At 39.8% G+C, this 14,334-nt stretch overlaps 1 protein-coding gene across 2 annotated transcripts in view; it reads left to right on the forward strand.

Moving 5' to 3' along the window:
* Nucleotides 1-14,334, forward strand: part of LOC126273558 (uncharacterized) — a 247,682-nt gene that overhangs the window by 161,586 nt on the left and 71,762 nt on the right. For both annotated transcript variants that reach the window (XM_049977043.1, XM_049977044.1), the window contains 2 exons: nt 8,311-8,509; nt 12,898-13,212. In XM_049977043.1, coding sequence (XP_049833000.1) covers nt 8,311-8,509; nt 12,898-13,212 — 514 coding nt within the window. The remainder of the gene's footprint in view (nt 1-8,310; nt 8,510-12,897; nt 13,213-14,334) is intronic.

Below are 14,334 nucleotides of genomic sequence, written 5' to 3' on the forward strand. Positions count from 1 at the left end.
TTGGATCATATTTATTGATAACTCACTCATAATAATCAGCAAAATGAATAATTTGTCATTAATTTTAATATTGTCACATAGAGGAAGGTGTAAGTAGAAGAATGATCATGAACTTCACTTAATGGAAGTTCATTCAGCACTTGGCACATACAAGAGTGCAGAGCGAACTGCCTCCAGCCAGAATACATATGGTATATATACAGCTACAGAACATTCCAATACAATGCTTCTTGCCGTTTGTGGAGACACAGAATTTACTCAAACTGAATACAGAAATTAAAAGTTTTCAGTTCAGGTGAGTTTTGAACTCTCAACCCTCCATGCAACAATCTAGTATCATAACCCCCTAGACTACAGTGACTGCACTACTCACCTTCTTCTGCAACACTGCGCCCTCCTTAAGGGAACAGCGTCTCAGTGCGACGTCGTCCTAGTCCGGGAACGAGTCACCAGTCCTGTATCCTCCAACTCCCAATGACTGATGTTTGCCCTGGTGGTGATCTGCTTAGAACTTCCCTTGCCGCTACATCCTTCATTGCCTTTCCACTTGTTGCCTGTCGCTGGAGCTATGAATTTACCATGGGTTGCAGGATCCTTATAGGGCTTCATTCGAAGGACGTGGACCGTAGCCATGATCTTTTGTTGTCTTGTGTCGGGGTCAAAATCTTCAACTTTATTAGTAAGATCAGACAACTGTCTTTCAACCTTATAAGGTCCAAAGTAGCTCCTGAGGAGCTTCTAATAGAGACCAACCTTCCAAACAGGAGTGAAGATCCAGACGAGGTCACCAGGCTAGTAGACAACAGGGCGATGGCTCGCTTCATACCTTCAGCGATCGTTTTCGTGAGCCTACAGTGAGTAGAGTGGAGCAAACTGCCAAGCTTCCTCAGCTCTGGTTAATACCTGGCTGATGTAGTCATCGTCCACGTCAGGATGTAATGGAAACAGTGTCCATCGTCATTGCCTCACGCCCATCCACCAGGAAAAATGGCGTAAGTCCTGTGGTGTCTTGTTTGGCGATGTTGTATACAAACATCATGAAAGGAAGCACCTCATCCCAGTTGTTCTGCTCAACATTGAGGAACGTTGATAGCATGTTGGCCAAGGTCTTATTAAGGTGTTCAGTAAGCCCGTTAGTTTGCGGATGGTAGGCAGTTGTCATGTGATGAATAATGTTGCACCGACGGTTTATGTCTGTCACAAGATTTGATTGAAAAACTTTCCCTCTATCGATAATTAATGACCTTGCGGCACTGTGTTTTAATCCAATGTCTTCTATGATGAATTTGGCTACCTTGAATGCTTCGGCTGTTTTCATGGCTTCTGTAATGGCAAAGCATGTCAGATAATCAGGGCAAACAAAAATTGCCAGTAGCAGACGTTGTAAATCGCCCAAGGAGGTCAATCCTAACATGCTGGAAAGGTGTTTTGGCTGCTGGAATTGGTATGAGTCGACCAGGTGGTGTCTGAGGAACTGCCTTTCACCTCTGGCACTCTCGACAGTGCGTGACGAACACTCCTAAATAAACCTGGCCAGAAAAATCTCTTGCGGATCCTGTCGTATCTCTTAATAAATCCTAAATGTTCAGCCTCAAGTGTGTCAAGGAATTGCTGTAGAACATTTAAGTGCATGTGTTTACGAATCACCTCATTACAAATGGATCAAAGTTTTTCTTGTGAAGTAATCCAATTTGAGATATGTTGGCATCATCCTTCTTCTCAGCAGAGAGATCCTGGAGTGCAGCAAGACAGTGACTGTCTTCATCAAAGTCTTGATAGTCTTGCACAGGGTTCCTTGAGAGATAGTCAGCATCTTGGTGTTTTCTTCCACTTTTGTACACTATGGTAATGTCAGACTCTTGAGACGTAGTGCCCAACTGGTGAGTCGTTCTGTTGGATCCTTAAGACCTTTCAACCAACAAAGTGTATGTAACAACTGCAAATGGCCTTCCATAGAGAAATTGTCGAAATTTTCACATGGCCCAGATCACAGCAAGACATTCCCTTTCTGTAGTTGAGTAGTAGTTTTGTAAGTGTCCTAGAAGCATGGGCTACAACCTTCTCTTTTCCATCCGAAATCTGCACCAGAACAGCACCATTCCTATATCCACGGGCATCTGTGCGTAGTTCTGTAGGTGCTCTCTCATCATACAGACCAAGTACAGGGTCAGTCATCAGAGCTTTTCGCAGCACATCAAGAAAATCTTGTTGAGCACCACCCCAGATAAATTTAGCATCGGCTTTTAACAACTCTTGGATTGGCCTGGCTTTGATACAAAAATCTATGATAAAATGATGGTAATAAGAATATAATCCGAGGAAGCTTCTCGCATCTAATACTTTTAGGACTAGGAAATTCCGTTACAGCTCTCACCTTTTCTGGGTCTGGCTGCACATCTTCATTCGACACAAAGTGCCCAAGTATTTTGATTTCTTTTGCCCCAAAGAGATACTTTCTTGGTTTAAGTTTCAGTCCAGCTTATTGGAGACACTTAAGAACGGCCCTCAGTCTTTTTGTGTGTTCATCAAATTTCTCTGAGAACACTATAATGTCATCTAAATAACAAAGGCACATCATCCACTTCAGGTGACATAGAAGATTATCTCTCATTTGTTCAAAAGTTGCTGGTGCATTACACAAACCAAACGGCATTACCTAAAACTTATACAGGCCCTCAGGGGGTGATGAGTGCAGCGTTCTCACAATCAGCCTCATCTTCTTCGATTTGCCAATATCCCGAGTACATGTCCATGGTTGAGAAAAACTTAGCCTCCTTCAGACAATCTAGTGTATCATCAATTTGTCTAAGAGGGTAAATGTCTGTTTTACTTATTAAGTTTCCTGTAATCAACACAAAAGTGCCAACTGCCATCCTTCTTCCTGACGAGAACCACTGGTGACAACCATGGGTTCTGTGAAGGCTGAATGATGTCATTCTTCATCATTTCCTCTACCTCGTCATGAATTATTTGATATTCCATTGCTGACACATGGTATGCTCTCTGGCTTATTGGTTGATGGTCTCCAGCGCTAATCCGGTGCTTCACCGTCGATTTGTCTAATTTGCTCTTCACCTGTGGTTTGAAGCATTCAGAGAACTCTTGAAGAATGACAAGTAGCTTCTTCTGTTGTCCTTAGTAAGATCTGGTGATAGTTGAGCTAGAAGATCTTGTCTCGTAGTGGTAGCGCTAATTTCGCCCACAGACTCGACATGGGAGGTTTCTATGATACTCAGCTGTTCTGCAATTAATGGCTCAGCATTTTCTATGCACATGTGTCTTGGAAGGGTCTTCAGTTCTCAGCAACAGTTAAAACTATTCACAATTCACTGAATCTGTTCTTAAACGCGATGACAGAGGCTGGGATGACCAAGTTATTCTTCAGTGGTATGCTTCTCTTACGTTCACTACTAGATCCATGGGTTGATGCATGGCAGGACACATGACAGCTACCTTTCTAGTGCTGACTGCAGGAATGATCACTTCATCCAGCACACGTAGTCTCCACACATGCAGATGCGAATCTTCCTGTCCATAGTATCTCATCTCATCTAGCATAATCTTCGAGTGATCACAATATAAAATTGCTTGAGAAGCTTTAAAAAAGTCCCATCTGAGAATGACATCATGGCTACACTCCTGTAAGACGATGAATTCTAAGGGCTGTGTATCTCCACTTATACAGATATGAATGACACATCTTGCTTTAGGTTTTACATATTTCCCATTAGCCACCTTCAGCAGACATGTTTTGTTGTTAACGAATATGGCTTTCTGCATCTGACGACAGTACTTCTCCAGAATGACTGAATATGATGTTCTAAAGTCCACAAGAGCTTGTGCTGGTCAGCCATACATGATGATATTGATGTAGTTTCCTGTCATTTTTGTAGTGATAGACGCTGGAGGATTTTTCTCATCAGTGGCCTCACCTCCAAGCAAGGTCACACCCTTTTAGTTTTCCCTGTTGCGGCAGCTATGTGATCGGCCAGAGCTTCTAAACGGTGATGGAGACCGTGATCAGCGTGTTGGGGAGCATCCTCTCCAGCAGCTAGCTTGCGGCAATGGTGACCTATGTCGTCCTGCACCCACATCTTCTTGCTCATCTTCTTGCTCATCTTCTTGCTCATCTTCTTGCTCACTCTTCTTGCTCACTCTTCTTGCTCACTCTTCTTGCTCACTCTTCTTGCTCACTCTTCTTGCTCACTCTTCTTGCTCACTCTTCTTGCTCACTCTTCTTGCTCACTCTTCTTGCTCACTCTTCTTGCTCACTCTTCTTGCTCACTCTTCTTGCTCACTCTTCTTGCTCACTCTTCTTGCTCACTCTTCTTGCTCACTCTTCTTGCTCACTCTTCTTGCTCACTCTTCTTGCTCACTCTTCTTGCTCACTCTTCTTGCTCACTCTTCTTGCTCACTCTTCTTGCTCACTCTTCTTGCTCACTCTTCTTGCTCACTCTTCTTGCTCACTCTTCTTGCTCACTCTTCTTGCTCACTCTTCTTGCTCACTCTTCTTGCTCACTCTTCTTGCTCACTCTTCTTGCTCACTCTTCTTGCTCACTCTTCTTGCTCACTCTTCTTGCTCACTCTTCTTGCTCACTCTTCTTGCTCACTCTTCTTGCTCACTCTTCTTGCTCACTCTTCTTGCTCACTCTTCTTGCTCACTCTTCTTGCTCACTCTTCTTGCTCACTCTTCTTGCTCACTCTTCTTGCTCACTCTTCTTGCTCACTCTTCTTGCTCACTCTTCTTGCTCACTCTTCTTGCTCACTCTTCTTGCTCACTCTTCTTGCTCACTCTTCTTGCTCACTCTTCTTGCTCACTCTTCTTGCTCACTCTTCTTGCTCACTCTTCTTGCTCACTCTTCTTGCTCACTCTTCTTGCTCACTCTTCTTGCTCACTCTTCTTGCTCACTCTTCTTGCTCATCTTCGTCATACCAGAGTTAGCATCTGCTGTCTTCTGATGTGGGAGTCATCAAATATCTGCCATCTTTCTCAACAATGGTGCACCACAAGTCCTGGTCACCTGCAGTGGAAACATACTAGTTGGTTATCCTGGGTTCGCCAGACGTCAGTCTTCCTTGGTGCCCAAACAGGTTCCTCATGCGGCATTGTAGGAACGTAACTTTGCCTGGGTCTCGTTTTTTTTACCATTTTGAATGGAATTGAAGGATGAGAGATGGGTTCAATGTCTCTTTCACTTCCTCCCTTACGACCTCTTAAAGCATCTCAGTTTCCTGCTCGCCATGCAATCCAAGTGCCTTCCGAACTTCCTGTCTCACTATCTGACGAAGAACAGTTGTGAAATCAGTTTCTTCCTCTATCACAGACATTGATATGACATTTGGAAGCCATTCAAACTTCTCGCATGTAATTCTTTTTTGATGCATTGTCTCAATATACTGGCACCATTTTATGAAGTCGTCTGCTGTCGAAACCACCTTCAGGAGTAGGGCCCAATACATGTCCTCCGCAACACTGTTCATGAGATTTGCAACCTTACCTTTCTTCTTCATTGGAGGATCCACTGTTTTACACAGCCCCAAGATGTCTTGAATGTAGGATGCTGTTGTTTTTCCTGGATGCTGTGCCCTGCACATTAATTAATTTTCAGACTTGCACTTCTGTCATTGTGTGTCGCCGAAATACTTGTGCAGTTCCAGCTGGAATACTTCCCAGCTTGTGAACTTCTCGTTGTTATCATACCATTGATTGGCAATGCCCTCCAAGTAGAAAAATACATTAGCCAAACACACGGTGTCATCCCATTTGTTAAATTTGGCTATATGCTCATATACCTTCGGCCACTTATTTGTATTTGGCCATCATCACCAGAGAACCTGGAAGGATGTCTTGTGGTGGCACACAATTGCTGCCATCATGACGTCCTCCTCCTCCTCCTCCTCCTCCTCCTCCTCCTCCTCCTCCTCTTCTTCTTCTTCTTCTTCTTCTTCTTCTTCTTCTTCTTGTCTTTGATAGATTGCGATCTGTTGAATATGGCTCAAACTCAGGTTTCTCGCCACCTAAACAGCGGCTCTGTAATGGCCTGATGGGAGCCACTGTGTTGTCGATAATGTGTGGTATAACAAGTTCTGATACCCAGCGTCTCCACCAGAATAATGTCATGTAGAGGAAGATGTAAGAAGATGAATGACAAACACTAACTTCACTCAACGAAGGTTTATTCAGCACTTGTACATACAAGAGCACAGAGCGAACTGCCTCTGGCCAGAATACATACAGTATATATACAGCTACAGAACATTCTAGTACAATGCTTCTTGCCATTTGTGGATACTTTTAGAATGTACTCAAACTGAATATAGAAAATAAAATTTTTCAGTTAAAGTGAGTTTTGAACTCGAGGACCCTCCATGCAACAATCTAGTATCATAACCACAAGACTAAGGCAACTGCACTGCTTGGCTTCTTCTCCAGCAACATTTTTCCAAAGCAAATTACTGAATGAAAATATACAAAGTTGTTGTTGTTGTTGTTGTTGTTGTTGTTGTTGTTGTTGTTGTCTTCAGTCCTGAGACTGGTTTGATGCAGCTCTCCATGCTACTCTATCCTGTGCAAGCTGCTTCATCTCCCAGTACCTACTGCAACCTACATCCTTCTGAATCTGCTTAGTGTACTCATCTCTCGGTCTCCCTCTACGATTTTTACCCTCCACGCTGCCCTCCAATGCTAAATTTGTGATCCCTTGATGCCTCAAAACATGTCCTACCAACCGATCCCTTCTTCTAGTCAAGTTGTGCCACAAACTTCTCTTCTCCCCAATCCTATTCAATACCTCCTCATTAGTTACGTGCTCTATCCACCTTATCTTCAGTATTCTTCTGTAGCACCACATTTCGAAAGCTTCTATTCTAAGCTTCTATTCTCTTCTTGTCCAAACTAGTTATCGTCCATGTTTCACTTCCGTACATGGCTACACTCCAAACAAATACTTTCAGAAACGACTTCCTGATACATAAATCGATATTCGATGTTAACAAATTTCTCTTCTTCAGAAACGCTTTCCTTGCCATTGCCAGTCTACATTTTATATCCTCTCTACTTCGACCATCATCAGTTATTTTACTTCCTAAATAGCAAAACTCCTTTACTACTTTAAGTGTCTCATTTCCTAATCTAATTCCCTCAGCATCACCCGATTTAATTTGACTACATTCCATTATTCTCGTTTTGCTTTTGTTAATGTTCATCTTATATCCTCCTTTCAAGACACTGTCCATTCCATTCAACTGCTCTTCCAAGTCCTTTGCCGTCTCTGACAGAATTACAATGTCATCGGCGAACCTCAAAGTTTTTACTTCGTCTCCATGAATTTTAATACCTACTCCAAATTTTTCTTTTGTTTCCTTTACTGCTTGCTCAATATACAGATTGAATAACATCGGGGAGAGGCTACAACCCTGTCTCACTCCTTTCCCAACCACTGCTTCCCTTTCATGCCCCTCGACTCTTATGACGGCCATCTGGTTTCTGTACAAATTATAAATAGCCTTTCGCTCCCTGTATTTTACCCCTGCCACCTTTAGAATTTGAAAAAGAGTTAGCCAACTTAAAATTTTTTGTATTGCTAACATTTCATTATTGTTTCACTGCAAATGGAGAGATCTGTTATATAGCCATCAGTACTATTAATTGCAAGAGAAATACTGTCTTTGAAGCTATGACAAAGAGAAGGGGAATGAGGGCATGGACAGAGATAGGGGGGTGAAGTAGGTTACATACATATTTAGCAATCGCAAAGCATTCTCAGGTTTGTTGGTGTCGCGTAAGTTAGATCACACAAGTTAGTAAGGATGACACTACACTGAAAGAAATAAGATAAAATAAAACTGTTGACTCCTCAGGTTCACTGTGTCGCTGCTGTTTATTTGCTATTAGTAGCTTAGTGTTAATTTGATTACAGAGGAATTTTTAAAGGAAAAAAAATTGTGCTGCAATAATTACTGAGTCCTATTTATAGAACATTATTATGCTTCAAAAAATTTTTTAACAAACATTGCTACTTGTAATGTGATGAATAGAATTTTTCAGTTGCTTTCACACACTAACACTGAAATGACACTAAAGTTCATGTGTGACAAGTAAAACCATAAACACATTCCCTAATTACACTCTCCTTCCAAGTAGGTAGTCATATCAAAATGAACATGCTGTGTACAATAAATATAATTTGGAAATAAGACAATCCACAATCCTTGTTACTTGTGTAATTCAGTGAATCTGACACAAGAAATTAATTAGTGAGGTAATGTTGATTGTTTACTGAAGTAAATTAATTTTGCATTTTATTTCAGGGTCAGTGCAGATAGTGACAGAAAGCCTTTGTCACAGCCATCTCTTCATTTTCCAATTGCTAACCAGCCACCACAATCTCAGTGCTACATATCAACAGGAGGAAGTCATAAATTTGTTGAATCGCCACCAAATTTCCGACAAAATGACCAGATATCCTATCCACTGATCTACAACTATCTTGCTTCCACCGAAGAGCAGGTATAGCTAATGTTATATGTATTAATATAACTCAAAGTAAGCAGATTGTTAAAACTGGCGTTGAGAGGAGTACATTTGAGGAGTTCTAACGGGGCTTCGGCATACATTGAAATCACTACTAATATTAATACTGTCACAATGAAAATAATTTTGTGTGGTATAACTTATTGAAGGATATATTCAGTAAATTGCTAGTTTTGAGTGAAGCCTCTTAAGAATCTGGAAATTACAGAAAGCTTGTAACCAAAACAGTTTGGTTAATTCAGTTGAATTTTTTTCAGTAGAGTGAAGTGATGTCTATTTTTTATTAAAAAAGTGACATGGATGGTGTTTTGTCTTTCTTTTCAGCAGTACAGCACATTCACATAAAGAGTGCAGAAAGAATTAGTCTAATCTTGCAGGAGATCTGTGAACTTCGGGAGGTAGTGGACTAGGTACTGGCAGAAGTAAAGCTGTGAGGACAGGGTGTGAGTTGTGCTTGGGTAGCAGAGACAGGAGAGCAATTGCCGGGAAAGGCAAAGGTCCCAAGTTAAAGTTTCTGCCCGGCACCCAGTTTTAATCTTCCAAGAAGTTTCATGAAGGAAAGTGTTTGTATTTACTGTGTATGCACTGCACAAACATATTTCCAGGGAAATGTGATGGAATCATAATGATGATTGTGTTAGGTGAAAATAATGCTGATCAGAATTAGATATATGTAATGAATTAAAACTACTTCAATGTAGTAAGTATTTGAAGTTGTTAATTGAGAGAATTAGGTCACTTTCTAAGAAGGTAATCTGCAGTTAGCAATAAAGTGGATATTGCTCTCTTGAATTAGTGTTATTTTCAGTACCTTTGGGTGTTTGTAATTTTTTGATCACAGAGCTGTTTACCATTACTTTATAATTGAAACTACAATGTGTCCAAAATAAACAAAAGCATTGAATGAATGATATTATTTAACAATTTACAATAAGCTGTACTGTTATTCCAGTAAAGTATGCTAGCAAACAATTATTAATAATTCTAATTCTAGTGGAATACACTGAGAAGAACTGAATATACATTCTGAATGCATTTTTTCAAGAGAAACCCAAGCAGAAAATGTACACTGAAAGGACAAAATGGTATTAAAAGGAACACGGTCTGTGTGTTCAGCAACAAACAAATCATGTAGGGTGTTATGTTGGTCTTAACCCAATTGAGGCTTTATAGTGACCAGAGGCTAAACAAACTAATAAAATTCATCATTAAGTTAGTAAGATCTGAACTCAATAAACCCAAATTTATTTTCATTGATCAAAAAATTAGTTAGAAAAGCAGAATAGCACCAATATGAACAAATAGTTTTATAGTCCATTAAATTTTGGGCATGCAGCCACATATAAGCACATGTTCAAATAAGCCCATAATGTTCTTATCAAAATGTTGGTCAGTAAGAGATAGCCCATCTTGTGAACTTTAGGAAGGCCATAAAATCTTGGTGGTACTGCACCTTGTATTCTTAAGCTTATTATGACTTTCTTTATTCATGGAAGACTTCGAGGACAAGGTACTGGGCTCAGCAAGTTTTAAACCAATGGTCTCCTGGAGGTACACATGTGATGGATGAATTACATTGATTTCTTGAGCATTTGAATTCCATCCATGCTAGCATCAAATTTACTATGGAAATAGAAAAAGATGGCTGCCTGCCCTTTTTGGATATTGTCATTCACCATAAAGTTGATGACACATTAGGAGATGCCATTTATCTTGTTTCTCAAGACATTTTGCAGGAAGCTAAAAAGACCACAGCTATGACTTTAAAGTCAAACTAGCAAGTGATTTGCACTGTGTATTTTATTATTTCTTGCCTGTGTTACGTTAAAAAAGTTCAATTGTGTAAAGCCTTTGCAATTGTCGTGTATCTGCTTGATTTATCAAGGAAGTCCTGTTACGTACATTCCACACCATGACTGCTGATGTTAAACATGGATTTCTTCTTGGTTGTTTTGTCCATCTACAAATCATTGGCCTCTGGTGTAAGTAGATTTCATTGAAGTATCCTTTTAAAGTGTGAATTATTGCACTTTGTAGCCCAGAAGTATTATTATTTTCATTGAGCCAGGATATGTCAAAAATCATTAGATTTTCTTTGGTCACTTGTGAGTTTTACTGATAACCTGATTCAAAAGTTGGCAGGTATGCATATAGACTCAGTTGTGGGTAAAGCAGACGGAGGCTTCAGTGTGCTGGTAGTCTACAAAGTAATTTGCTTACAAATCACTTCTGCGACCATCGTAGAACACTGCTCAAGTATGGTGGATTCTTACCTAATAGGACTAACGTTGGATACTGAACGAATACGGAGGAGGACAGCACGAATGATCACAGGCTTTTTTGATATTTGGGAGAGAGTACAGAGATACTGAAGACACTGAACTGGTAGACTCTTGAAGATAAGATGCAAACTATCCCAAGAAAACTTGCTAACAAATTTTCAAAAACCAACTTCAAATAACGACTCTATGGAAATACTACAACCCACTATGTATTGCCCATGAGGACAAGATTAGATTAATTAAGAGCACATGCAGAGGCATTTAAACTACGTAGATGTTTACATCTTCTATTCTCCTGTAGGCCTCATTTGTAATTGCTGTTAAATATGCGCACTCTTTATCAAACCAGCAATTTTATGTGGCATGATCTACTCTTACTGGACATTTGTCACAAAAATTTGTAAACCATGATTTAGATGCGTCCATATTTCTTCAATTCTCTCACTGTTGGGAAAGTGCCAGTTTTCCTTCGAGTAGGTCAGAAAATCTTGGGTGCAGTTTCAATATGGAAATTTCTTGCTTGAGATCCACATAGCTTCCTTGCAGTGTTGTTTTGGCTTCTGATTGTTGCAGTTACGAGGTAGTGTTCAGAGTCTGCATTAGCACCCCTATAGCTTGTAACACACATTAGGTTAGACAGATATCTTGCATATATTAGGAGGTGGTCAGTTTGGCTGAAGGTATTTCCATCAGGAGATTTCCATGTCATAATGTGTATAGCTTTGAGATTAAAAATTGTACTATCCACTATTATATTTGCCAAGGAAGCAAAGTGTAAAAGATGATATCTTTCTCACTTGAGTTATCATGTAGGTTGTATTTTCCAATGCAGGACTCATACTCACCTTCTTTTCCAATTTAGGATTCACGTCTTAAAAAATATTTCTGTAGGTTCCTCCTGGACACACACTGTATACTTCATCTAATTCATCTTGAAAAATGTCCTCTTCTTCTCTGATCTCTTCAGCTGGGAGGACCGGGAACACTTATGAGACTATAGTTGAAGAATTTACTCTGATTCTCAATCTGCATAGTCTGTGTGATTTTGCCTAGAAGTCCATCAGATGATTTTTTTTCTTATTTACAATAGAACCAATATAAATCATATAATCTTCTCCATCACTCCTTCACCTAAAAATCTCACCTCCTGAAAATAGCTGTAATATCCAGTCTGTACCCATCCAACTATTAAAGTGATTTTATTAGAGGTTCAGCTTGATTGGGAGATAGGACATTCCATGATCCCAACCTCAAATTCTTTAGATGTCCACTAATTCATCATAAACAGGTCAGACACTCTATTTCTTTGTTAGATTTAATAAAACTTGGCTTTTACATTTTAGGTTGTGAACCCAACACAAATCCCTGGCAATCCTGGAGTGCCATTTTCTGTTAAAATTGGCTCCCTGAGCTGGTCAGTCCCCATTTTAAAGTATCAGGAACTTGCTTCGTCACTATTGCTTGATGTAGCTGTGTACAGTGCATGTACCTTGGGATCATGGTATGTATATGTGTGCATCAGGCTTGGTAGGAATATGTGGCATTTATTGTGTTATATTTGTTCATTTCCATCTGCAGGAAAAGCACCTCAGGGGCATGTACTACCCTTTGAGCACCTCCCCCACCCCCACCCCCATCCCCCATCGCCTCCTATTCTCTTGTCACTGTTCCTGTTAAATTTTTCTCTTGCTTAAGGTATGTGTCAGAAAAGAGAATATTTTTCATCAGCACTGTCTGCATTGTAAATCTCTACCCAATGTCCTTTCCGTAAGTTTACACCTAATCTATGTGGCTTTGCTATAGGTTATGATTCATTTGTTCAGTTCAGTTGCGTAATGTAGAGGGCAATCATACAGAGAGAGAGAAACCAGCAAGTTATGTAATAATATGATATTATTATGACCATAACATATATAAATGAAGCCTCAAGAAAAGTTAATAAAATGTGAAACATGTTTCTTAAAGTATTTAAACAGTTTTAGAGAAACTTTTTTTCTCTGGATTGCATTCACATGTGTTTGTGAGTAATATAAACCTGAATATATTTGACTGGATCATTTTGCTGCTGCAATATTTTTACAGCTTTATCAGAACCATCTGCATCAACTGAATCAACAGTACCAGTCATATCATTCACAACAAAATCTTCATGTGCAATTACCTGTGGCTGATGCTTCAACTCCGCCACCACCTCCACCGCCACTGCCACCACTCTCTGCCACTGGAGAGCAGCAGTGGAATGTTCAAGGCCATGAGAAAGTTGGTCAGTGGACACCGCCAGATACTGCAAGTGCACCATTAGAGCAAGAGATGCCACAATTAATGGGTGACCTTACACTGGCACTTATGAACACCGTTCCTTCAGAGCTACCAACAACATCAAGTGATACTATTACGGTATATTAAAACTTAACAGTTTCAAATATTATTGACTTTCTGATTTTGATTTTCTGTTATTGTCAATGTGAGAACTTCTGTATTGTGGTGTAGTAGTAGTAGTAGTAGTAGTAGTAGTAGTAGTAGTTGTTGTTGTTGTTGTTGTTGTTGTTGTTGTTGTTGCCATATTATACAGGACTATAAAGCATAGTATAGAAACACCTGCAGTGCTAAAAATGTTCTGATACATCCTGGAGATGAAACTTCATTTGTACCAGCTCTGAGTACAGCTATTTGGGGTTGATTCACAGAAAGTACAAATAGACATTATGCTCACTTACACATGTGATTCAGATCTGCAGCTTGCTAAGGAATTTGAAGTCAAGACTCCTTGCTGTTAAGGGCTATTGTACACTTAGTTGTAAACTAAAGGTGCTGCAGTGCCCTGTTAGTGTCACAAGCAGAGCCACTGGTAGTATGGGAGATGGTTAGTCACAGTGAGAGGCAGAAAATGCCATTGTAATATCTAAGGCTGTAATTTCAGGAGTGTGAAATAGCTTTAAGCCAAAAGAGATATATTGATAAAATTCAGCTAATCCTTGTGCTTTTCAGAATTCTGTCTACATACAGTGAAATTGGTTGGCATGGTGATGGGCAAGAGTGTCTCTGGAATGGTATCCCCAGTGTACCCCCACATCTGTATGATTGAAATATGCTTGGACTATTAAATTTGGAGATGTGACCAAAGTCCCTCAGAAACCCATGAACGATGCCTTTGATTCTGTGCTACTCAGAGTTCACATCTGACTTCTTGTGAGCTGAAGGATCATTTATGTATTATAAAACATGCAACAGCCACAGCCTCAGTTACAGTTAAAAAACATTAAATATTTTGTGTGTTTCCTTGGTTAAAGAAACATGAGGAACAATTAACAATACCAGAAGGAAAATTAAGTATGGAGCATTATAGACGTGATTATCATTTTATGTTTCACTTATATTAAAAAAAACCACCTTGTTGGATTATTACAAGCATAATGGTATTTATAATAAAAACTATTTCCACAAATATCACAGTGACACAAAAATCATCATTTTGGTTTTCATGAAAATAACGTTAAACATGAAAATAAAGTGGGATAG

This window comes from Schistocerca gregaria, chromosome 1 (genome assembly GCF_023897955.1).
Source record: "Schistocerca gregaria isolate iqSchGreg1 chromosome 1, iqSchGreg1.2, whole genome shotgun sequence".
Lineage (NCBI taxonomy): Eukaryota > Metazoa > Arthropoda > Insecta > Orthoptera > Acrididae > Schistocerca > Schistocerca gregaria.